Source organism: Schistocerca serialis, chromosome 5, assembly GCF_023864345.2.
Source record: "Schistocerca serialis cubense isolate TAMUIC-IGC-003099 chromosome 5, iqSchSeri2.2, whole genome shotgun sequence".
NCBI classification, from domain to species: domain Eukaryota; kingdom Metazoa; phylum Arthropoda; class Insecta; order Orthoptera; family Acrididae; genus Schistocerca; species Schistocerca serialis.
The window spans coordinates 71,482,505-71,509,389 of NC_064642.1; the positions used below are offsets into that span (position 1 = coordinate 71,482,505).

The window sequence follows — 26,885 nt, forward strand, 5'->3', positions numbered from 1 at the left end:
TAATACATAATCTTTCTCACCTGTTATTCGTGTCAGTCTTTTATTTCCACTCTGGTAGTCTGAATCTATGGATTTCGCTAGTAATTATAACAACGTTGATCATTCGCAAACCCAATCAACCGCATAGTTAGACAGCGATTGGCATTCATCCGTTCGGATTTACTCCGCTGAGTTCATATAGCCCGTCCCCTTTTGTCTGAGGAAAGTTTATTTCTAGATGCGACGAGGATTCTCCCGACAGAGACATCACGTACACTATGCATGCATTCAAACGTCAACTTATGATTCATTCAGAAATCATCTTAAAATGTGTTCAGAATGTTCAAAAACCAACAGTGAAGCATTTCAAAATTATATGAATAATCAATAGGCAAATGTGCGCTGGATGCTAGGTGCTTTGTGAAACAACTTGTTTTCCTAAAGAATATGAATTTGGCGCCCCCTTTTCCCGGTAGCATCTAGCTGCTAGCTGCGACTGCTTGCACAGCCAACAGTCACGTTCCTGTAACCGTAATTGGGAGAATCTACTACTCAAACGTGACTCAACTGCGCATGCGCATGAGCCCGCGCGTAACTGCTAAAACAAATCGAATGTAAACAGTTGCGACTTCACGCTCATTGAAGGCAAATTGTTGTTATGAAGCACTGCATAGTCTTCCTAAAGCCTTTGACACATTTTCAATTGGCAGACGCTTGCATGAGCACTGTGTCATTGTTATATATGGCGCATTTCCTTTGCAATTTAAGTTACTTTCGTTTTTTTCTCTCGTTTATGTTTTATTGTTGTATTATTTTGCAGTAGCAGGATACAGTAATATCCTTTGTTAGAGTATCAGTTCTTACCAGTCAAAAATACAAAAATTTAACTGAAAACTAATCAATGAAAAATTCCCAGAATTTTAAAAATATCCCGGGTTTTTTCCAGATCTCCTGACTCGTATACACCCTGTATTAGAGGATGCTATGCTTTAGCCTCTTATGGTAGTTACAAATATGGGAACATAACTCCATGGAGTATCCTTTTGGTGCTCCATCAGTCTGGTGTCTGACCTCACATCACCCCTGGACAATGTAAGAAAAATTGCTCCACAAAAATTTAACTCCTACAGGACTTCAACCAGTGCAACTGATAACAATTATCACTAATAAAACAATGTAAAAACATTTACCTTTAATCTCTTATTAATTGCAACTGCCTCTTCCACCTTACGTTTAAGTACATTTTGTTGTTTACAGTGCAATCGTTCCATACGCTCCAACTGATTTTGGCGACGTCTGTCTTGGTCTCTCAGCCTTATAAGTTCTTTTTCCTTTTGTTGTTTCCAGGCACGGAAGCGTTCATTCTCTGCTCGCATCTGTCTTATGAGGCGAACTTTCGTACTCTTCATATTCTGTTTGGAAACAAATCAGGTGAATGTTTTTGTAAATACATGTGGAATGCTGTTGAGACTGTATAAAATATAGATATGCTGTACAACACACATGCCCACACCAATTATTGTCACCATGCAACATTTTCTGAAAATTACAAGATTAAGTTGAACTATATGAACAAGTTCTTGTTGAGGAAGTGAGTCATAAAATTAATCAAACCATTTTACAATTCCAAAACTATAGTGTGTGTAGTTTATCCAACAGTGCACAAACATATTCAATGATTTATTACACAGTCAAACATATTTCCAGATTGTATCAATACTATCTGCTGAATGATCTGTCATATGTAAATAATAATTTTTCTTTTCCAACATGTCCCTTTCGTGAACAGTACAAGAGTAATCTGCTGCATAAACAATTATCTTCCCCTTCTCTCTATTTCTGGTCATTAGTGATCGTACATCACAGTTTTCTTAACTACAGGGTTTCAACTTAAATCCACATGCCTTCCCAGACTGACCCATACAACAACATTGCTTGAAGGTAAAAGAAGGTGCATGCTCATTGGAAAATTATTTTAACACAGAAGTTAACTAATTCTAGGATTTTCTAAATGCTTTAGATGAATGAAGGAAGCATTGGAGGATGACTTATGTAATGGTGCAATAGCTCTCACTAGTGTCTCAACAACAACAACTTATTCTCACCTGAATTTCATTGAAAAGTTTTGATATTTTTTCATCAGATTTTTCTTTAATTTTTATAATTTTTGTCTGCTCACTAATTTTTTTATTCAATTCAGAAATAGTATGTTCCAGTTCCTGCAGTTTCTTCCTGCGTTGTTCAGCAATCCTAGGTAACATAACATCTTAGGTAAAAGCAGTGTCACAAAATATAACAAAATGAATATTAAGTATGATTTACTAACTTGTTTGTGTTACTATTGGTTTGCATATTTTTTAGCATTTGCGTGAGTTCATCTTTCTCTTTCTGCAGAGCAGCTACTTGCTGCTCCAGTTCTTTCAAATTATCTTCATACGTATGACGGATATTGAGTATCTGATCCGAATTAACTGATAACTGTGTTACTAGTTCCTCCTTCAAAGCAAGAGCTTTATTCAGTTCCTAGAAATAAAAAAAATACAGTAAAATAAAAAACACAATAAGTAAACATAACTGCAGCTTTATGCACTACCAAAAGTGAATATCACACAATTAAGTTACCAACCATTTATCCATTATGTACATGAGGGTAGATCACTACTGACCTCAAGAGATAGGCACATAGTAAAATTTACTGCTTTTTCAAACAAGATCAGTCTAGTAAAACTGATGGACCACGAGTGTGAAGGGAGCATCGCACGTACATTAAAATCTACTATATTCCACATGCTAATTAAATTTATATCATATTTGCTTGATGTTCTCAAAGAAGTAAAAGCATGCACGCATTCTTTTACTTCTCTGAGAACATCAAGCAAATATGATATAAACTTAATTCTATATTCAGCACACCCCCACAATATGTACTCTATTAGACCATGCCTCTTAGATTTGTACTGTCTAAATAACAATTACTTTATAAGAAATATTAAATAGCACAGCAACTTTTTACTACATTGTAATTTTCATAGAAGTTCATTCACTATTTTTCACGAGTGATTTTTTCCCCTTACAAGTGAGTTAATAATAAAAGGTCTGAGTCTGTTTGATGAAAGAGACGCTTATGTCATTGTGGCAATTGCGGCAGGGGTTGCATGGAGCTGTCCTATAAATGTTGCAATACAACACCTCATTTTCTACTGATTGCAAGCCCAAGATTTTAAAGAGGTTCCAGATTGATACACAAGTGATATGTCTCCCTTATGACATCTTGTTTGTCTCAAATAAGAATTTGCTGCTGGGTTCACTTATGCTACAGAAACATTTCTGAAGTTCGACATCATGTACAAAGTGGTGTGCTGGACCATGACTACTGTTTCCAACTGCTGCAATGTAATATGGTGTCACTCAGTTGCTCTTCAATGGCTATTGTGCTAACAGAAAAGACAACAAAGTGCCAGAGTTCCTAGAGTGCAAGTGTGTGTGTGTGTGTGTGTGTGTGTGTGTGTGTGTGTGTTGGTATGCCCCTTGCAGTATATTTACGAATGCTTATGTTTTCAAATTCTGGTTGACTGTTGACAAGAAAATTCATTACGAAGATAATGTACTGTGGCTGGCTTCAAGGAGGATTGTAAGGAGTGTGCTGGCACATCCCAGGGCTGAATAGTGGAGGATTCTGAACACAGGCAGCAGCTGCTGAGAGTGATGGCTTGCAGGAGCAATGTACTGGTCAAGAAGAATGTAAGTAAAGATTATGGAGCAAAGTGAATTACCAAAGAATAATGGATTTTGAGACATCATTGCTGGCTAACATACTCCATGAGGTGAAATTGCAGTACTGCCGACAAACACATATAAAGCTTTCAGAACTAATAGATCCTTCCTGAGGGAAGTGCAAGGAATAGGTTGCAGAAGGTAAAAAAAGTAAAGGCAATTACTCAGACCCCAAGATTTGATAGACCCACCTGTTAAGAGGACAAAATGAAGTGTTACACATATTCCACACTCTTATGCTTTTAGGCTGACAAAAGATATTCTAGGAGCTGAAAATGTGGTTTAGGCAGTTATTAAGCGCAAAACATCACTCTGTCCGTGGTCTCTCATATTAATGTGCACATGAACAGTTAAATCATGTCAGCTCCAGACATCACCAGGGTGCAACACCGAATAAACCTCTCCACCTGCTGTAGAGGAGCACTTGTTCTTTGGACATCATGGCTTGGCAGTGCCTTGGAGGAAAAAGAGCAAAAAGATGCGTGGTAGAATGTAAATGAAAAAATTGAAAAATATAAGAAATGTGATTTGTTTGATTGCTAATGTGCAAGCAAGACCAGGGGATATATGCAAACAAGGAAAATATTCCCAGATTTCCCAGGTGAAAATACAATTTTTTGGAATTAAGTGACAGTATACTTTCCCTCCGAACCATAAAACTTGTCAATCCCTTGAACGGTTAATGTTTTGTACACCGGTGTAGAACTTCCCGGCACTTTAAAAATTAAACATAGCAAAAAAAGAAGAAGCAGGAAAAAAGTAAATAAAATTTGAGAAGCAGCAACATGTACCCTGGATATTTTCATATTACGAAAGTATAAATTTGGACTCCATCAAAAACAGCACATTAGTTTCTGAAGCACTGTAATCAAGATTGCAACATGCTTTTGTAAGTCAGTAAGCCAATCATAGCTCATGTCACATGGTCTCGCCAGATGATGACAGCAGATATTCAGAGCATACGACATGCAATGTAGCCAGTAAGTAGCAACACCACTGTTAAATAGTGCAAACACACAGATAGGAAAAGTTAATGGTTTAAATTAGTATACCAGATGGTTATAATTAAAGTTTCCCTATTTGACACAAACACAGAAACTAATTAGTGTACAAGTACCAAATTTGGTAGCATTAATGTCCAGAGTATGGGGTGCACAATTTCCATGCATCACAGTGCCACCAAACAGTTCCACCTATGGCCACCAGATGCAATGATCAGTAATTGTGATTCATAGTCACACACACCTGACCAGTTGCAGTGCACCTGTTGACGTATCAATATGAGCTTGGACAAAAGGAGCAAGGCATTATTGGTGAAACTCTATTATCAAAACAACAGTAATGCTGCAGCTGCACTCCGAGAATATCACTGGCTGGAAGGATTACAGAAGGGTCCTCTTTCTCCGCCTGCTGTGTGGAGCTTGATGAAGTTCGAATCAACATGAGAACTGGGTGTCACCCCCAGAAGAGGCACACGACCGACCGCACCACAGGTGGTTGCTATGGCAGACAACACTGCGCGCAATTCCCGATCGTCAGGTAGTGCGCGTGGTGTGCCACAACAGTTGAATATCCCATGGTCCACTGTACAGAAGGTGCTTTGAACCATTCTAACATGGTATCCATACAAGATACACATCATACAGCAGCTTGCACTGCAGGATGCACAACGATGTGTTGACTTCACTCTACACTCTCCACTTTCTGGCCAGGATTGAAGATGATTAGGGCTGGCCCTGGACCATCCTATGGACAGACAAAGTGAGGTGAACACACAATTGTCAAGTGTGGGGATCTTCACCTCCAGTCACTGTGCATGAAGTTGTTTTGTATGGTGAACATGTTGCCGTATGGTATGGCTTCATGGCTATGTTCATCACTGGCCCATTCTTTTTTGAACAGGCTGACACTCAAGGACCAAAGATGTGCAGTGTGACTGGTCAGTGTTACTGTGATATGCTTTGCCAGCTTGTCATACCCGCATTGCAGGAGAGAGGCCTTGAACTCGCAGTTTTCATGCAAGATGGGGGCCCACTGCACATCACTCGTGAAATTCACCTGCTTCTCAAAAAATTTTGAAACTATCGAATCATCAGCCAATATTTTCCAAATGTTTGGTCAACATGACCACCTGATTCCACTCTCTGCGATTTCTGGTTGTGGGGCTACCTGAAGGACAGGGTTTACCAGGGGAACATTAACACATGTGCTGATATGAAATTTTCTTGGAATACCAGTATTTTATTGCCTCATGTTTGGTTCTTTTATCATGGCATAATGCCATACGTAGCAGAGGGTGAAAACTTGCATTTGAAATTCAGTGAACGGTTGAAACTGATCAATAGTGTGGAATGAAACGATTTTTCAAATAAATATACTGCCTCAGACAAACAGATTAATAAATCCAGAGTGAGATTTTCACTCTGCAGCGGAGTGTGCGCTGATATGAAACTTCCTGGCAGATTAAAACTGTGTGCCCGACCGAGACTCGAACTCGGGACCTTTGCCTTTCGCGGGCAAGTGCTCTACCAACTGAGCTACCGAAGCGCACACTCCGCTGCAGAGTGAAAATCTCATTCTGGAAACATCCCCCAGGCTGTGGCTAAGCCATGTCTCCGCAATATCCTTTCTTTCAGGAGTGCTAGTTCTGCAAGGTTCGCAGGAGAGCTTCTGTAAAGTTTGGAAGGTAGGAGACGAGGTACTGGCAGAAGTAAAGCTGTGAGTACCGGGCATGAGTCGTGCTTCGGTAGCTCAGTTGGTAGAGCACTTGCCCGCGAAAGGCAAAGGTCCCGAGTTCGAGTCTCGGTCGGGCACACAGTTTTAATCTGCCAGGAAGTTTCAGATTAATAAATGCTAAATTTCTGTAGCAAACAGACGTAACTTCATTGTTCTGCTAGGCGATTCATGCTTGACTGCTAAAAACGCGGAAATAAAACTGGGTGTATATGCGGACAAGAAAAAAATTCCCAGTTAAAAATACAATTTTTCCACGTTAAGTGACGGTATACTCTTCCTCGGAACTGTAAAACTTATCGGTCCTTTAAATGGTTATGGTTCTATACACCGGCGTCATAAAAAAAAAGATTTTGGAAATTTCATTGATATGTAGCAACATGTGCGCTGCATATTTTCAGATTACGCAAGTATAAATTCGAAACCCACCAAACACCGCACGTTACTTTCTGATGCATTGAAATTGAGATTGTGATGCGCTTTTGTTAGCCAGTCATGGCTCATGCCACGTGATCTCGTCAGCTGATATTCAGAGCATAGAACACGTGATGTAGTCAGCCAATAGCAATATCACTGTTAAGTAGTGCGTACAAACAAATAGGAAAAGTCAATTGTTTAAAGTAATATACATAGTGTTGATACAAGAGAAGCAAAGCTTTCACATACAATATCGGTCTCTAAGATTAATAAGCTGCAAGAGTAGCTTTCACATATAATGATAATCTCTTTTGCGTGTGTTAGGCTTTCAGATATATCACACAAATGTGCCAAAAAAAATTTTAATAACGACATAAATGTTTAATCTTCTGGGCTCAAAACGTTTTTAGATGATTATCCTCAAAGAGTTTATTTTTAAATGAGAGTCAAATGCTCTGTGATTTAAGAAATCCAGCCAACATTCTCACACGTAGCATAATTCATCTTGCATAACATGTTAACTTACTTTGAAAGTAACGGTTTTCAAGCAATCATTCGCAATATTCTCCCGCGACCTGTTAGACATAGGTTCATATCAGCAGTTGCCAGAGAGTGCCAGATAACAGGCGTCACCGTGCTTTGTGTTCGTATGTGTAAATCATTAAAAGATCTTATTTTATGTTATAAAAGAAACAAGACATCAAAGGATACTCCACGAGCATCGGAATTTCATTAACCATACTAAAATGCACAATTCGGCTTAGCGGATTCGCATGTCCAGATTCGGATAAAATTTTTTTTGGAGTACCAGTACTGTATTAACATGTTTGGTTCTTTATTAAGGCATAATGCCATAAGTGCAAGAAGATGCACATTAAACACTTTGCTTCAAATACATTGACTGCTTCGGCGGAAAAGATTAATAAAAGCTAAATTTCTTTAGCAAACCGAAAAAAATAACTTCATTGTTCTGCAAGGCGACTAATGCTTGACTGTCAGAAAGATGTAAATAAAATAAAATCTGAAAGCAATAATATATTTTACCCTTCCGTAATTATGTGAATGTATTTTAATGCACTTGATAGCTCCCGGCCACTGAAATCCGTTTTGTTTTGCCCACTGAAATCGGCTTTGTTTTCATTTGACGTGAAAGCAATAAACAAAGAGGAAACAGCAAAATCATTAAACTTAAACAAGGGGCTCGTTGAGGCTATCCACCTCCCCACTACAACTCAGTCTGCTTTGTGCATCAGCCCCAGATCAACGGTAATTCGGAACCGCGGCAATACTACCAATGCGCGACTCAACTGCACATGCGCATGAGCCCGCTCGCTACTGCTCTAACAAATCTAATGTAAACAGTTGTGACGTCACGCTCGTCGGAGGAAATTTGTTCTTATGAAGCATTGCACAAGCTTCCTAATCCTTTGACACCTTTTGCTGTTGGCAGACGCTTCTATGAGCACTGTATTTTGTTGTATATGGTGCATTTCCTTTGCGACTTAAGATTTATTTTCGTTTTTTCCCCCCTCTCGTTCATGTTTTATTGCTGTAGTATTATTCTGCAGCAGCGGGAGACAGTACTATCCTTTTTATTGTATTGTTTCTTACCACTCAAAACTAAAACAAAAAAATTCACGGAATTCTAAAAAATTCCCTGGGTTTTTCCCGGATCTACCGGTTGTCCCAGGTCATATACACCCTGTAAAATAAAATCAGAAAACTGAAACTAACAACACATTTTAGCCTTCTGCACCTATGTGAATGTATTTTAATTCACTTGATAGTTCCCGGCCACAGAAATCCATTTTGTTTTTCTTTGACGTGAAAGCTGTAAACTAAAAGGACAGCAAAATCAACGAACTTGTACACGGATCACTTTGAGACTACCCCCTCCCCACAACAATGCATGACGGCTGTGCGCAACTTTGAGCGCGCCAGAAAATTTTTTCCGGGAAGTATCTGGCTGCCTGTTGCTACTGCTGATATGGCTAATAGTTGGCAGAAGCATGAAAAGGTATAACTCTTACACGACTATACTGCGCATGAGCTCGATGGTACCCGCTCAGATGAACCTATTGTAAAGTTGGACGTCATGCTCATCGGAAGCAGTTTGTTGTTATGAAGTATTGTATAGTATTTGTTCTAGAATCTTTGAAACATTTTGCCATTGGCATACACTTGTGTGTGCACTGTGTTCTGCAGGGTGTATACGCAGACAATGAAGAAAAATTCCTGGATTTTTCCCGGATATCCCGGTTAAAAATTATACTTTTTCCCGGGCGAAAATACACTTTTTCCGAGCTAAGTGACAGAAGGTTATCCGTCAGAAATGTAAAACTTATGATTAAGGTTTTATATGTTAGTGTTTAACTTCCCGGTAGTTTAGGGGAGAAGAAGAGAAAGGGGGGAGGGGGGTTTGGAAAGACCTTTGATGTGCGGCAACATATACGCTGCATATTTTCATATTATGAAATTATAAACTCTTATCACACCAAACACAGTACGTTAATTTCCTGAGCGTTGAAATCAAGACTGTGATGCCCTTTCGTAAGCCAAATGTATCTCATGCCACGTGATCTTGCTACCCAATGACAGCAGACATTCAGAGCATAGGACAAGTATTGTTGTCAGCCAATAGCAAGATCACTTAAGTAGGGCGAACATACAGAGAGGAAAAGTTAATGGTTTACATAGTGGAGGCACAAGAAAAGTTAAGCTTTCACATATAATATTGGTCTCTAAGATTAATAAGCTACAAGAGAAGCTAAGCTTTCACATGTAATATTGGTCTTTTTTGCAGGTGTTACACCATACAAATGTGCCATTCAAATTTAAAGTAATGACATAAATGTCTGATCTTCTGGACTCGAAATTCTTGTAAGTGACTGGTCCTCAAAATGTTATATTGTAAACGAGTCATACACTCTGTAATTTAAAAAAACTCATCCCACATTCTCACACGTAACATAATTCATCTTGTATAAAAGGAAATTTACTTTGGAAGTAACACTTTTAAAACCACCATTTGCAATACTTTCCCAACACTGTAGGAAATAGGTTTGTTGTAGCAGTCGCCCGAATGCGCCAGAAAAAAGGCATTATAGAGCGCGCACAGCTGCGGTGATGTAGGAAGCCGGCACGTTCGAATGTGTAAAGCATTACGAGATCTTACATTACACCATAAAAGAAACAGGACATCAGAGGTTAATCAAAGAGCATCGGAATTTAGTAAACCATACGAAAATGAATAATTCGGCCTGAAGAGCACATTGGTTTGTCCAGATTCACAATGAAGTAGATCCCATCTGATATTAAGCTTTTCAGCGTGGTTTTTTTTTTGGGATGTAAATTTCATTGGAGTACCAACACTCTCCCCCCCCATGAACCATGGACCTTGCCGTTGGTGGGGAGGCTTGCGTGCCTCAGCGATACAGATAGCCATACCGTAGGTGCAACCACAACGGAGGGGTATCTGTTGAGAGGCCAGACAAACGTGTGGTTCCTGAAGAGGGGCAGCAGCCTTTTCAGTAGTTGCAAGGGCAACAGTCTGGATGATTGACTGATCTGGCCTTGCAACATTAACCAAAACGGCCTTGCTGTGCTGGTACTGCGAACGGCTGAAAGCAAGGGGAAACTACAGCCGTAATTTTTCCCGAGGGCATGCAGCTTTACTGTATGATTACATGATGATGGCGTCCTCTTGGGTAAAATATTCCGGAGGTAAAATAGTCCCCTATTCGGATCTCCGGGCGGGGACTACTCAAGAGGATGTCATTATCAGGAGAAAGAAAACTGGCGTTCTACGGATCGGAGCGTGGAAGGTCAGATCCTTTAATCGGGCAGGTAGGTTAGAAAATTTAAAAAGGGAAATGGATAGGTTGAAGTTAGATATAGTGGGAATTAGTGAAGTTCGGTGGCAGGAGGAACAAGACTTCTGGTCAGGTGACTACAGGGTTATAAACACAAAATCAAATAGGGGTAATGCAGGAGTAGGTTTAATAATGAATAGGAAAATAGGAATGCGGGTAAGCTACTACAAACAGCATAGTGAACGCATTATTGTGGCCAAGATAGATACGAAGCCCACACCTACTACAGTAGTACAAGTTTATATGCCAACTAGCTCTGCAGATGACGAAGAAATTGAAGAAATGTATGATGAAATAAAAGAAATTATTCAGATTGTGAAGGGAGACGAAAATTTAATAGTCTTGGGTGACTGGAATTCGAGTGTAGGAAAAGGGAGAGAAGGAAACATAGTAGGTGAATATGGATTGGGGGACAGAAATGAAAGAGGAAGCCGCCTGGTAGAATTTTGCACAGAGCACAACATAATCATAACTAACACTTGGTTTAAGAATCATGAAAGAAGGTTGTATACATGGAAGAACCCTGGAGATACTAAAAGGTATCAGATAGATTATATAATGGTAAGACAGAGATTTAGGAACCAGGTTTTAAATTGTAAGACATTTCCAGGGGCAGATGTGGACTCTGACCACAATCTATTGGTTATGACCTGTAGATTAAAACTGAAGAAACTGCAAAAAGGTGGGAATTTAAGGAGATGGGACCTGGATAAACTAAAAGAACCGGAGGTTGTACAGAGATTCAGGGAGAGCATAAGGGAGCAATTGACAGGAATGGGGGAAAGAAATACAGTAGAAGAAGAATGGGTAGCTTTGAGGGATGAAGTAGTGAAGGCAGCAGTGGATCAAGTAGGTAAAAAGACGAGGGCTAGTAGAAATCCTTGGGTAACAGAAGAAATATTGAATTGCATTGATGAAAGGAGAAAATATAAAAATGCAGTAAGTGAAACAGGCAAAAAGGAATACAAACGTCTCAAAAATGAGATCGACAGGAAGTGCAAAATGGCTAAGCAGGGATGGCTAGAGGACAAATGTAAGGATGTACAGGCCTATCTCACTAGGGGTAAGATAGATACCGCCTACAGGAAAATTAAAGAGACCTTTGGAGATAAGAGAACGACTTGTATGAATATCAAGAGCTCAGATGGAAACCCAGTTCTAAGCAAAGAAGGGAAAGCAGAAAGGTGGAAGGAGTATATAGACGGTCTATACAAGGGCGATGTACTTGAGGACAATATTATGGAAATGGAAGAGGATGTAGATGAAGATGAAATGGGAGATATGATACTGCGTGAAGAGTTTGACAGAGCACTGAAAGACCTGAGCCGAAACAAGGCCCCGGGAGTAGACAACATTCCATTAGAACTACTGATGGCCTTGGGAGAGCCAGTCCTGACAAAACTCTACCATCTGGTGAGCAAGATGTATGAAACAGGCGAAATACCCTCAGACTTCAAGAAGAATATAATAATTCCAATCCCAAAGAAAGCAGGTGTTGACAGATGTGAAAATTACCGAACTATCAGCTTAATAAGTCACAGCTGCAAAATACTAACACGAATTCTTTACAGACGAATGGAAAAACTAGTAGAAGCCAACCTCGGGGAAGATCAGTTTGGATTCCGTAGAAACACTGGAACACGTGAGGCAATACTGACCTTACGACTTATCTTAGAAGAAAGATTAAGCAAAGGCAAACCTACGTTTCTAGCATTTGTAGACTTAGAGAAAGCTTTTGACAATGTTGACTGGAATACTCTCTTTCAAATTCTAAAGGTGGCAGGGGTAAAATACAGGGAGCGAAAGGCTATTTACAATTTGTACAGAAACCAGATGGCAGTCATAAGAGTCGAGGGACATGAAAGGGAAGCAGTGGTTGGGAAGGGAGTAAGACAGGGTTGTAGCCTCTCCCCGATGTTGTTCAATCTGTATATTGAGCAAGCAGTAAAGGAAACAAAAGAAAAATTCGGATTAGGTATTAAAATTCATGGAGTAGAAATAAAAACTTTGAGGTTCGCCGATGACATTGTAATTCTGTCAGAGACAGCAAAGGACTTGGAAGAGCAATTGAATGGAATGGACAGTGTCTTGAAAGGAGGATATAAGATGAACATCAACAAAAGCAAAGCAAGGATAATGGAATGTAGTCTAATTAAGTCGGGTGATGCTGAGGGAATTAGATTAGGAAATGAGGCACTTAAAGTAGTAAAGGAGTTTTGCTATTTGGGGGGCAAAATAACTGATGATGGTCGAAGTAGAGAGGATATAAAATGTAGGCTGGCAATGGCAAGGAAAGCGTTTCTGAAGAAGAGAAATTTGTTAACATCCAGTATTGATTTAAGTGTCAGGAAGTCATTTCTGAAAGTATTTGTATGGAGTGTAGCCATGTATGGAAGTGAAACATGGACGATAAATAGTTTGGACAAGAAGAGAATAGAAGCTTTCGAAATGTGGTGCTACAGAAGAATGCTGAAGATTAGATGGGTAGATCACATAACTAATGAGGAAGTATTGAATAGGATTGGGGAGAAGAGAAGTTTGTGGCACAACTTGACCAGAAGAAGGGATCGGTTGGTAGGACATGTTCTGAGGCATCAAGGGATCACCAATTTAGTATTGGAGGGGAGCGTGGAGGGTAAAAATCGTAGAGGGAGACCAAGAGATGAATACACTAAGCAGATTCAGAAGGATGTAGGTTGCAGTAGGTACGGGGAGATGAAAAAGCTTGCACAGGATAGAGTAGCATGGAGAGCTGCATCAAACCAGTCTCAGGACTGAAGACCACAACAACAACAACCAACACTCTTCCATCTCATGTGTGGTTCATTATTATGGCATAATGCCATAGTGGTTTTAGGGCGCAAAACTTCTATGGTCATTAGCGCCCAGCCCGTGACGTAGGAAACAGGAAAAAAACGAAATTTAAAACCAGCAGCAATGGGAACAAAGTCATAAAATTTGAGAAACTAAAGGCAGAAGGAATGCTTAAAAATCCACTATAGAAAGGGAGGAAGAGGTCCAAGCGCAAGGAAGGGCTTTCACTTCCCGCAATTTATTATGGGGAAGTGTTGACCAATGCGCATGCCATAAATGAGCAACTTGGTGACATAAACCGCTCCGTAGATCGGTAATGGGAAGCGACTGAATAGTTGGCCGAGGAAGAGAGACTGCAGCCTTGGCCGCTATATCGGCCGCCTCATTCCCACAGATACCAGCGTGTCCCGGGAGCCAGAGGAACGCCACCGAGACGCCCCCCAGGTGGAGCAAGCGCAGACAGTCCTGAATCCGGTGGACCAGAGGGTGCACAGGGTAAAGAGCTTGGAGACTTAGGAGAGAGCTGAGAGAATCTGAGAAGATTACGTACTGTATCCGCTGATGGCAGCAGATGTAGTGGACAGCCTGGAGAACAGCGTAAAGCTCCGCAGTATAAACCGAACACTGGTCGGGAAGTCGAAAGTGATTTGGGGTGTCGCCAACAATATAGGCACTCCCTACACCTAACGATGTTCTCGAGCCGTCGGTGTAAATAAATGTGGCGTCCGTCATTTGTGCACGTAGAGCAGCAAATGCCCGACGGTAAACAAGTGTAGGGGTACCATCCTTGGGAAATTGACATAGGTCTCGGAGCAAGTCGATCCGGGGACGGAGCCAAGGCGGTGCTGTACCCCAAGTTGTCAAGAAGGTTTTAGGAAAGCGGAAGGAAAGAGAATGGAGCAGTTGACGGAAGCGGACTCCCGGGGGTAGTAGGGAGGAGGAGCGGCCTGCATACCCTACATCAAAGGAGGCGTCGAAAAAAAGGTCATGGGCTGGATTAGCAGGCATGGAAGACAGATGGCTAGCATAACGACTCAGAAGGACTGCCCGCCGATTGGACAGCGGAGGTTCAGCAGTCTCAGCATAAAGGCTTTCCACAGGGCTGGTGTAAAAAGCTCCAGACACTAAACGTAATCCACGGTGGTGGATAGAGTCGAGACGCCGAAGAATAGACGGCCGAGCAGAGGAGTAGACTATGCTTCCATAATCCAATTTCGAGCGCACTAAGGCGCGATAGAGGCGGAGAAGGACCACTCGGTCCGCTCCCCAGGAGGTACCATTCAGGACACGGAGGGTGTTAAGCGAACGCAGACAGCGAGCCGAAAGATAGGAAACGTGGGAGAACCAGCACAGTTTTCTGTCAAACATAAGACCCAAGAATTTAGCGACGTCGGAAAACGGAAGGTTGACAGGACCTAGATGTAAGGAGGGCGGAAGAAACTCCTTACGTCGCCAAAAGTTAACACAAACGGTCTTACTGGGTGAGAAACGGAAGCCGGTTTTGATGCTCCACGAGTGGAGGCGATCGAGACATCCTTGAAGACGTCTTTCAAGAAGGCTGGTCCGTTGAGAGCTGTAGTAGATCGCAAAATCGTCCACAAAGAGGGAGCCCGAGACATCAGGAAGGAGACAATCCATAATTGGATTAATGGCGATGGCAAACAGTACAACACTCAGCACGGAGCCCTGGGGTACCCCGTTTTCTTGGGAGAAAGTACGGGAGAGAGTAGTGTTCACCCGCACCCTAAATGTGCGCTCTGCCATAAATTCGCGAAGAAAAAGGGGCAGCCGGCCCCGAAAGCCCTAAGAGAACAGTGTGCGGAGGATGCCTGTCCTCCAACAGGTATCGTATGCTCTCTCCAGATCAAAAAATATTGCTACCGTTTGGCGTTTCCGGAGAAAATTGTTCATGATATAAGTGGAGAGAGCAACAAGATGGTCAACTGCAGAACGATGCTTTCGGAAACCGCATTGGGCAGGTGTTAAAAGACTGCGGGATTCCAGCCACCAAGCTAAACGGTAATTCACCATACGCTCCAAAACCTTACAGACACTACTCGTGAGAGAAATGGGGCGATAACTAGAGGGGAGATGTTTGACCTTTCCAGGTTTCGGAACGGGAACGAGAATAGCTTCCCGCCATCGCCTGGGAAAGGTACTGTCGGTCCAGATTCGATTATAAAGGCGAAGGAGGTAACGCAGACTATGGGTTGATAAATGCAGCAACATTTGGACATGGATACCATCCGGTCCTGGGGCGGAGGAGCGAGAAGAAGAGAGGGCATGTTGGAGTTCCCGCATGGAGAAAACAGTATTGTAGCTTTCATGATTTTGAGAGGAGAAAGCAAGCTGTCGCACTTCCGCTGCACGTTTCTTCGGGAGAAACGCTGGCGGGTAATTTGAAGAACTCGAAATCTCAGCAAAGTGCTGACCCAATGAGTTAGAAATTGCGACGGGGTCCACTAAGGTATCATGCGCGACAGTGAGCCCAGAGACCAGGGAGAAACTAGGCGCGCCTGAGAACCGTCGAAGCCGACTCCAAACTTCCGAGGAGGGAGTGAAGGTGTTAAATGAGCTAATAAAGAATTTCCAGCTTGCCTTCTTGCTATCGCGGATGACGCGACGGCATCGCGCACGGAGCTGCTTATATCGGATATAGTTGGCCAAAGTTGGATGGTGACGGAAAATGCGAAGAGCACGTCGCCGCTCACGTATTGTGTCACGGCATGCCTCGTTCCACCAAGGAACTGGTGGCCGCCGAGGCAATTCGGAGGTGCGTGGTATTGAACGTTCCGCAGCTGTGAGAATAATGTCGGTAACATGTGTGAACTCATTGTCGACGCTGGGAAAGCGACGGTCATCGAATGTCGCTAGAGACGAAAAAAGCGTCCAATCGGCTTGGGCAAACTTCCAGCGTCGCGAGCGCATATATGGCAGTTGAGGCTGCAGTCTAAGAACACATGGAAAGTGGTCACTCGACTGTGTATCATCAAGGGCGAACCATTCGAAGCGCCGAGCTAGCGGAACAGTACCGACCGCAAGGTCCACATGAAATAAATTTGTCGTGGAGGCAGACAAAAATGTGGGGACCCCAGTGTTGAGGCAGACTAGATCCACTTGGTGGAAGACGTCTAGCAATAGTGAGCCACGTGGACAAGGATGCGGAGATCCCCAAAGCGGGTGGTGGGCATTAAAGTCCCCAACCAGCAAATAGGGGGGTGGAAGCTGATCAAGAAGATGAAGGAGATCAGCTCGTGCCATTGGTGTGGACGATGGAATGTATACCGTACAAAGAGAGAACGTGTATCCAGAAAGGGAAAGACGGACGGCGACAGCTTGGAAGGAACTGTTTAAGGGGAGTGGGTGATAATGGAGAGTATCATGGAGAAGAATCATGAGTCCTCCATGGGCTGGAGTGCCTTCAACAGAGGGGAGGTCATATCGGACGGACTGAAAATGAGGGAGAACAAAGCGGTCATGGGGACGCAGCTTTGTTTCCTGAAGACAGAAGATGACCGGCGAGTAGGATCGTAAGAGGATCGACAATTCATCCCGATTGGCTCGAATGCCGCGGATATTTCAGTGGATAATGGACATAGGGTGAACAGGAAATGGAGGAACGTGACCAAGGGTGCTGTCAACTCAACGACTGCTCAGAGCTTGCGACCGACAGCATGGAATGGCATTCAGTCGAAGGCAGAAGATCCTGATCCATAGGTTGGTCAGGAGCAGCTCCTGCCACCAGCGATCGGCCGGTTGACCGGCCACCAGCAGTGCGCCTCGGCGACACAGAAGACGGCCTTGGGCGATTTCCGCCAGGTGGTGCTGTAGATGGGACATGCCTTGGCGGAGAAGGAGAGGAACTGTCTTTCTTCGTAGCCTTCTTGGAAGTATGATGTTTAGATGAAGGAGGAACCGATGGTTGTGAAGTTGCGGTACGTAAAAACTCTTCACGAGAATGCTCTTTTTTCGAAGACTTGGTGTCTGACTTTTGGGCTTGAGATTTAGCAGAACCCGACGAAGGGTGAGCCATTGAGTGGGCAGGTGAAAGTGGTGAGGTTGAACGGACGATCTTTGCGCTGGCCGAACTGACGACTGTGGTACTAAAGGTGAGGTCGCAAGTCTGCGTGGCCGCCTCCTTTGTTGGCCGAGGAGAAGCAAGGACATTGCTGTATTTTCCTTTCTGAGGCACGGTGGGCTGTCGACTGGCGAATAATTTTCGAGCAGCAAAGGTCGACACCTTTTCCTTCACTCTTATTTCCTGGATGAGCTTTTCGTCCTTAAAAACGGGGCATCTCGAGAGGAAGCAGCGTGGTCACCCATACAGTTGATGCAGCGAGGGGATGGAGGTGGACAAGCACCCTCATGGGCATCCTTGCCACACGTAACACATTTGGCCGGATTTGAACAGGACTGGCTGGTGTGATTGAACCGCTGACATCGATAGCAACACGTAGGGTTTGGGACATAAGGGTGAACGGAAATTATCTCATAGCCTGCTTTGATTTTTGATGGGAGTTGAACTTAGTCAAATGTCAAGAAGACAGTGCGGGTTGGAATGATGTTCGAGTCAACCCTTTTCATAACCCGATGAACAGCCTTGACGCCCTGGTCAGACAGGTAGTGCTGAATTTCTTCGTCAGACAATCCATCGAGGGAGCGTGTATAAACGACTCCACGCGAGGAATTTAAGGTACGGTGCGGTTCCACCCGGACGGGGAACGTGTGGAGCAGAGAAGTACGCAGCAATTTTTGAGCCTGGAGGGCACTGTGCGTTTCTAACAACAGGGTGCCATTCCGTAATCTGGAACAAGACTTTACAGGACCCGCAATTGCGTCGACACCTTTCTGAATAATGAAAGGGTTGACCGTGGAAAAGTCGTGACCTTCGTCAGACCGAGAAACAACAAGGAACTGTGGCAACGATGGAAGAACTGTCTGTGGCTGAGACTCAGTGAACTTATGTTTGTGAGCAGACATAGTGGAAGGTGAGGAAACCATTGCGGAAGAATCCCACATGATTACCGGCGTCTCCGATGGCGCGCTCCTCCCTTGTGGGGGCCCTCACCGAGGGCACACCCGCCTTAGGTGATTGTTCACACCTCAGGTCACACCTCCCGACAAACGGACGGAGGGACCAATCAGCACTTTCGGAAGGTATCAGCTTGGGTAATCACCCCTCCCTGGGCCTGGCCGTTACCAGGGGGTACGTACGTGTCCTACCTGTCTACCCGGGGCGGGGAATTACGCGTTACCCCGTCACCGGCTACGCATGGAAGTGCGTGGGTCGGCCTTCAGACACGCACAGGGAGGAAAAAAGAGAAAGGGAAAGGAAAGAAGAGGGGGTCTCAAACGCCGCAGCGGAGAAAAGGGCAAGGAGAAGAGGGAAGGAAAAGGGAAGGAAAAGAGAAGGACAGAGGAAGGACGAGGACTTGTAAGTGTAGAAAGCAAGTAAGTTGGAAAAGTTTCGAGCGTCCGTCTCCGGACGTAGGCACAAACCATACTCCCAGAGGGGGAGAAAGGGAAGGAAAGAGCCAGAGGTGAGGGGGGAGGGGGGGGGGGGGGGGCGAAGATGGGCGACGGGGAGGGATGCGGAAAGGGAAGGGAAGGTATGCAGCCCGGAAAGGAAGGAGGGCCACATTAGCTCGGGGTCCCGTGCTCGCTACACACGTGTCCACAAAAGAGTTGTGGACCCCCTGGGGGGCATGCCGTTGGTGGGGAGGCTTGCGTGCCTCAGCGATACAGATGGCCGTACCGTAGGTGCAACCACAACGGAGGGGTATCTGTTGAGAGGCCAGACAGACGTATGGTTCCTGAAGAGGGGCAGCAGCCTTTTCAGTAGTTGCAAGGGCAACAGTCTGGATGATTAACTGATCTGGCCTTGCAACACTAACCAAAACGGCCTTGCTGTGCTGGTACTGCGAACGGCTGAAAGCAAGGGGAAACTACGGCTGTAATTTTTCCCGAGGGCATGCAGCTTTACTGTACGGATAAATGATGATGGTGTCCTCTTGGGTAAAATATTCCAGAAGTAAAATAGTCCCCCATTCGGATCTCCGGGCGGGGACTACTCAGGACGTCGTCGTTATCAGGAGAAAGAAAACTGGCGTTCTACGGATCGGAGCATGGAATGTCAGATCCCTTAATCGGGCAGGTAGGTTACAAAATTTAAAAAGGGAAATGGATAGGTTAAAGTTGGATATAGTGGGAACTACTGAAGTTCGGTGGCAGGAGGAACAAGACTTTTGGTCAGGTGAATACAGGGTTATAAATATAAAATCAAATAGGGGTAATGCAGGAGTAGGTTTAATTATGAATAAAGCAATAGGAATGCGGGTAAGCTACTACAAACAGCACAGCGAACACGTTGTTGTGGCCAAGATAGACACGAAGTCCACGCCTACTACAATAGTACAAGTCTATATGCCAAGTAGCTCTGAAGAAATGTATGATGAGATAAAAGAAATTATTCAGGTAGTGAAGGGGGACGAAAATTTAATAGTCATGGGTGACTGGAATTCGAGAGTAGGAAAAGAAAGAGAAGGAAACTTAGTAGGTGAATATGGATTGGCGTAATAAATGATAGAGGAAGGCGCCTGGAGAAATTTTGCACAGAGCACAACTTAATCGTAGCTAACACTTGGTACAAGGATCATAAAAGAAGGCTGTATACATCCTAGAATTTGCTTTAAGCAATTTAGTTTGGTTGGTTTGTGGGATTAAAGGCACCAGACTGCTACGGTCATCGGTCCCTTTCTCCAAAACGTGAAAACACCCACACAGAATAAAAACGAATAATGGAGACAACAACAGACGATGCATCACAAGAAAGACAGACAGACAGAGACGAGACAAAAGGAATTAAAATCACACAATGTGTGACAGTGGTTGGCCAACCGTAGAGACAAAAAAGGAGAAGCCAACCACCGAAAGACACATTAAAAACTCAGTCTAAAATCGTAGGCCAAAGGCCGGAATCAACACAAAAAACATAAACACTCAGATCAAATGATAAAAACCCGAATAAAATGCAAAACTAAGCCTACCATGGCAGCGTCATCAGTTAAAAGGGCAGGGAGCGTATCAGGCAGCGCAAACGTCTGCCTGAGCACACTGTGGACAGGCCAAGAAAATGTGGACCACTGTCAAAGCCGACCCGCATCAACATAGAGGCGGGTCCTCATGCCGCAGTAAATGGCTGTGTGTCAAGTGGGTGTGGCCAATGCGAAGCCAACAAAGGACTATTGAGTCCCTGCGAGTGGCTCGCATGGATGACCGCCACACATCATTCGTCTCCTTGGAAGGACGGAGTTTGTTTGGCGTGGTCAGGTTGCGCCATTCAGTGTCCCAAAGTTCGAATACTTTGCGGCGTAGGATCGCTCGCAAATCAGTCTCCGGGAGGCTAATGTCCAGAGATGGTTTACTGGTGGCCTGTTTGAGCAGGCTGTCAACATGTTCATTGCCGGGTATCCCAACATGGCCTGGGGTCCACACAAAGACCACAGAGCGGCCGCAACGGGCAAGAGTATGGAGGGACTCCTGGACAGCCATCACCAGACGAGAACGAGGGAAGCACTGGTCGATAGCTCGTAAACTGCTCAGGAAGTCGCTACAGATAACGAAGGACTCACCTGAGCAGGAGTGGAGATACTCTAGGGCACGAAAGATGGCGACCAGCTCAGCAGTGAAAACGCTGCAGCCAGCCGGCAATGAATATTGTTCGTAATGGTCCCTTAGAGTCAGAGCATAACCGACACGACCAGCAACCATCGAACCGTCAGTGTAAACAATGCCAGAGCCCTGATATGTGGCAAGGAGGGAAAGAAAGCGGCGGCAGAAGGCCTCCGGAGGGACCGAGTCCTTCAGGCCCTGTGCCAATTCCAGCCAAAGGCAAGGGCGGGGCATGCACCACGGGGGTGTACGCAGAGGGAAATCATGGAAAACCTGAATAAAGTCCATTGTGTAAAATGCGGGGAAAATGTAAAACGTTGGAAATCATTCTAAGCTACAAAAGTTATGTACAGGATATACCCCCCCCCCCCCCCCCCGCCCATTTTTGCACTTTATGTATATGCACATAATAGGCCTCAAAAATGCTCGTGTCAGGGACTTATTTATTATCTAATAAAAACCGCTGATATGGAAACTGATAACTGGGAAGCAGAAACGTTTGGCTCAATTTCATAAATTATTGATCTTTTTGGAACGCCTGCAGCTGTCATTCATTATTTAAATAATGAAACACTGCAAGAGTCACACATTTTTTCACGCTTAGCACAGTGTGTTTCGAGAATTTTTTTTCTCGATATCAAGTGCAAATATTTACATAAGTATTTTGTGTGGTGTCTGCATATGTGCTGTTCTGCGTCTCTTTAGCTGCAGTCATCTTTTTGAAGTTATCCGGTACTGGTTTTCTTAAGTTATGCAGAAAACCACAGAAACAAAAACTATCACTCACATTGTTTGTTTGTGTAACATCACAATACATGCGTAAATATTGCACTTAACAACAAGAATAAATCCTTGAAACAGATTTTGCTCAGCATGAGAATAAACATAATTCATACCGCGTTTGCGCCAAAAATGTTTGAGCAACACAAACTGAATGAAGGTATCAACTAGTGCTGCAAGCGGCCAATAGACGAAAATCAGTAAATATGGTTAGACAGACATGTGACGACGATTACAGCAAGCACAAAACTGCACATGAGCTGTAGAGACAGTTTGGAAATGTTTGTTTGGTCAGGATAACTTTTATATGTAAGAACCTAGGTACTCCTATCAGCCACCATGCAGAGTAGAGTTTGCCAGTGGCAGGAGATACGGCATGAACTGTTCCAACTTTTACACATTTATCGGTTTAAATCCGCTACGTAGAGCACCCTGGTAGCAAGAAACTTAATCACATAATGTTTGGAAACATTATTAGACAGCCAACGTCATGCAAGTGTCATTTTACGTCAGTTTTTTTTCCACAAACATTTCTAAAATCGGATGTGAATTAACACTGTGGACATAGGAAATTGGACAGGAACAATAAAAATTATCATGAATGGCGGGAAATCGTTAATTCTGGGAATGTAAAAGCATCATTATACTGTAATTATAAATTAACAATTTCTTATTTTTTCCTTTACTTGTCCTTTGAAACCTTTCTTCTTGTCAAATTCCACGATTCTAGGTTAATAGGATGTACCCTACAGGTTTTGATCAGCAAGTTTGCAAGAGTCAAAATATGTGACAAATGGCCACATCTTTTGGTTGCATTGACTTAAAAAATTCAATTTTTTCACCGCCATGGGCCACTGACCTTAATAAGGTCAATCCCTGAGAAAAATTGCTTTGAACAATGTCATTTCGAAGAGGGGAGGTGGTACTTTGTGCATTCTACATTCCCCTTCTGTTTCATAATTCCAGTCTAGAGTGAGGAGACAGGGATGTACTTCATCGCTGATTCGCATACGTAATCCCTGCTTCTAAATGACGTCATTTCTCACATTGTAAGCTAAAAACTGTGTAAGAGGCACACTTTGAAAAAATGGTGTAATTTTTTAAAAACACAACTACTTGCTGAAATCTGATGCAGCTTTAAGAAGAAAGGCTTTTATGCAAACGAATACCTACTATCAGTACAAAATTAAGGAAAGCATTTAGAGTTATAACGTGTAACAACATATCAGCACAAACTCTGGTCAAAACAGTAAGATGAAAGACATTTATTGTTCTGGCCTTTTTTAAAAATACCTTGTCTGCTTTAAATGACTAAGGCAAAGCATATCCCACCCAGTAGTGGTAGTGGTAGTAGTAGTAGTAGTAGTAGTAGTAGTAGCAGCAGCAGCAGCAGCTGCAGCAGCAGCAAATTACTATCAATTTCTCCAGTTATCATTTCATAAAGAAACCCATAACTATTGCTGCTTATTGCAAATATGAACAATCCTGGAAACTTGTCACTTGCCTGGAGTATTTTCTTTGTTAGACCTTACAGGCATTTATTTGAAATCTTTAACTGAAAGTGTAACACCAATTTCTGACACACATGAGAATTTAATGGTATATTTGCAGGCATTCAGCCAAGTTTGTATTTCCAACAATAGTTCAGAGTCTGGTCGTAATCCAGGCAGCAAGTACACATAACAGCTTAACTTGCAGCACCTGGAGTAGGGAGAAATATTGTGTGAAAATCTAAATACAAACTCAGCCAAACACCCAGAAGTACACCATTAAATAATCACGCTGAGGAAACCTGAATGAAACTTAAAAGTTTGCCACCTAGTTACTTTATATGGTAATGTATACTAAAGTTATGTTATAAATCGCAAAATAAAAATCAATACAAAAGTACCTGTAATTCCTTTGTGAGAGCTGCTTGATGCAACGTGTAGGCTTCATGATGTTCATCAATGTCATCCTGGTGTTCAAGAGTTTTCACAACAAAGGTACTGTCTGCTTCAGCACACTTTTCTGTGTCACCATTGTTACTACCCACTGTATTTGTCAATTCGTGGTTAAGAATTTCTTCAGCAGCTCGCTTCTGATCTGCCTGTAGGGAAATAGAGAATAAAAGACTGCTTGATAACAGCATATGACCACCGAAACTTAAAAACATTTCCAAAAGAATGACTATTTACACAAAAATCACAAACCTGAAGCTCTTGAATTTTTAGTTGTAATTCTTTGAGAGTCTTTAGCTGTTCATAAAATGCTGCAGGACAAGTGTTCGGATCAACCGTGTTATTCAAGCTTTCCATTGCATTTCCATATTCAGTCTGCAATTCACATAGTTTCACTTTCATTTTGTCACGGGACACTTCAGCAAGCAATGCACGTTCTACTAAATTTGTCTGCTCAGTCAAAGCTTCATTCAAAGCTTGAGTCAATTTACGATTCTTTATGATGACACTGTCATATTCTTCCTTTAATTTAGAGAACTCTTGTGAGCTTACTCCTGGCCCACCTTTGCTAAGAAGCTCTAGCCTCAGCTGTTGGTTCTGTAGACAAAGGAAAATTAGGTTACAAATTCATAAAGCAGCAAAGCTATACAAAACAGTTTATCATGTGACAAAAATTTTTCATTACAATTATTGTATTTATCTTTCCCTTTTCCCACCTTCTCTAAGTTAAACAGTTATTCTTTGTTCTATCAACAAAGGCAGAAGTTACAGATGTAACAGTGGAAAATTTAAGCAAAAGAGGTTTACAGTAACATTCACTTCAAAGTGGAGGTTGTAGTTGGCCTTTGACAAAATTTATCAAATGCTGAGTAATCAATTAAAAAATAATAATAAAATAAACGAATGTTATTTTTGAATAATAAATAATAAGCTTTATTCAAATTGTCATCAATTTGTAGAAATAAAACTATATGTTGTTTTGAATAAAAAGTGTTTTACTATTTTTTCTTTTCCGTAGTGATAATCCCGTCAAGTACATTGTTGCCTCTTCACAATGTGGCAAATTTTATTTTATTAATTAACCTAGTGGCCAGATGCTCTTCCTGACACCATAGTTATCCAGATAACCTAATGGAGGGTACTCAGGTGTGTCATCTGTCCAAATTGTTTAACCTTTATTGTGCATGTGGTTGTCTATTGTATTCTGTGATGTGGAGTTTGGGCACTGGGTTAGCAGCTTAAAAAAGTTTAGTATCTATGAACATTGGTTGTAGATTCAAGTCTTGTGAATAGAAGTGACTGATTTGCAGACATTTCAACTTAAATACACTGAAGTTGGGTCAAAGTATGATCAGACTGTTGCTCAAGTTCTTATACTTTCTAAAAAATAATGAAACAAATAATGTTACCTCCTGTTTCAGTCTTAACAATTCAGCGGATTTGGGATCCTGGTTAACAATCGGTTTGTTCTTGATATTGCGAGCTCTGTCTGCATACCTGAGTGTACTCATTGTTTCATCCAAATTGTAATCTGCAGGGCTCACACATGCAATCATAAGCGTCACCGAGTTGCCGCCAAGTGAATCTAGAAGAAAAAAGAAAGAAAAGAAAAAGAGGAGCACTCTCTTCTATCTGGACTTCTGTTTGCTGTGGTGTCAAACTACCAACAAGTGAGACGTGGTAGTTGAGTAGCAGTAGTAGTATTAGCAACAGCAACAGCAGCAGCGCCTTAGTGATACATGGTGCCCAGAATAAAACTGGCTTGTGAAATCTGTATTTAATGACATATCCTAAACAGCAAATATTTTCATCAACGTTAATGGTGGATATTACCATCTACTTCTGAAAGTGTAATAGTCCTGATTATTAACCAGAGTAATTTGTTGTGTTTTAAACAATTTCTCGGACAATTTTGTTATGGTCAACTTGTCACAGTAATAATTATATGATTACAACAGTAATGGCAGTTACCTTGAAGTAGTCTCGTGAGCTTACTATCCCTGTACGAAATAAAGCCTTTCTGCGTTTCATCACCTAAAGCAGATATTACATTTCCAAGTGCCAGTAAGCCTTTGTTGATATTGACACCTTCCTTAAATCTCTCACCAGTAGCTTTAGTTTTCTTTGGTCTCTCTGATCCAGCCAAATCCACCAAGTGAAACTTTGATGTTGTAGCCGTGTTCCTGAATAACATAAACATACAAATACGTTATTGACTGTGAAAGAAAATATAATGGAAGCCTACTCCTGACAGCAGACAACAAAAATTTGGATTCTGAATGTTATATTCCTTAATTAATTTGACCTATTAGGAAAGATAATCTTCAGACACAAGGCAAAAATTATTGAAGTATATGAAATACAATAATCATCACTTCCGAACAGTTTTCGTCAGGATGTTCAAACTGCACGTTTGGCGGCAGAGCATGATGAGAATTAGTATGCACATTCACAAGTGCCTTATTGTTGTTCATTTGGATGGGTTCTTCAATAAGCAGAATTGGCGCATTTGGGGGACAGAGAATCGACATTTCATAATCAAGAAGTCTCTTCACCCTCAATGGGTGACTTGTGTGTGCAGTGTACAGTCACGGAATAATTGGTGCAATATTCCTTGATGGCACAGTGACCACCGAACAGTATGTGAAGGTTTCGGAAGATTGTTTTATCCCCGTTATCTAAAGTGACCCTGATTTCAACAAGATGTGGTTCATGCAAGACGAAGCTCAACTCCATCGAAGCAAGAGTGTTTTTCATGTCCTAGAGGAGCACTTTGGGGACTGCATTCTGATTCTGGGGTACCCAGAGACCACTGGCACGGGCCTCGATCGCCCACCATATTCTCCAGATCTGAACACATGTGACTTCTCCTTATGGGGCTGTATTAAAGACAGGGTCTACAGCA

The 26,885-nt window shown here is 42.5% G+C and overlaps 1 protein-coding gene across 1 annotated transcript in view; it reads right to left on the reverse strand.

Annotated features, from left to right (window-relative positions):
* LOC126481492 (chromosome-associated kinesin KIF4A) overlaps window positions 1-26,885 on the reverse strand; it is a 295,063-nt gene that overhangs the window by 84,960 nt on the left and 183,218 nt on the right. Inside the window, exons 6-12 of the mRNA XM_050105274.1 lie at window positions 25,952-26,163; window positions 25,390-25,565; window positions 24,233-24,577; window positions 23,932-24,129; window positions 2,306-2,502; window positions 2,085-2,229; window positions 1,170-1,391 (exon numbers count right to left, since the gene is read on the reverse strand). Of these exons, the coding sequence (XP_049961231.1) occupies window positions 1,170-1,391; window positions 2,085-2,229; window positions 2,306-2,502; window positions 23,932-24,129; window positions 24,233-24,577; window positions 25,390-25,565; window positions 25,952-26,163 (1,495 nt within the window). The remainder of the gene's footprint in view (window positions 1-1,169; window positions 1,392-2,084; window positions 2,230-2,305; window positions 2,503-23,931; window positions 24,130-24,232; window positions 24,578-25,389; window positions 25,566-25,951; window positions 26,164-26,885) is intronic.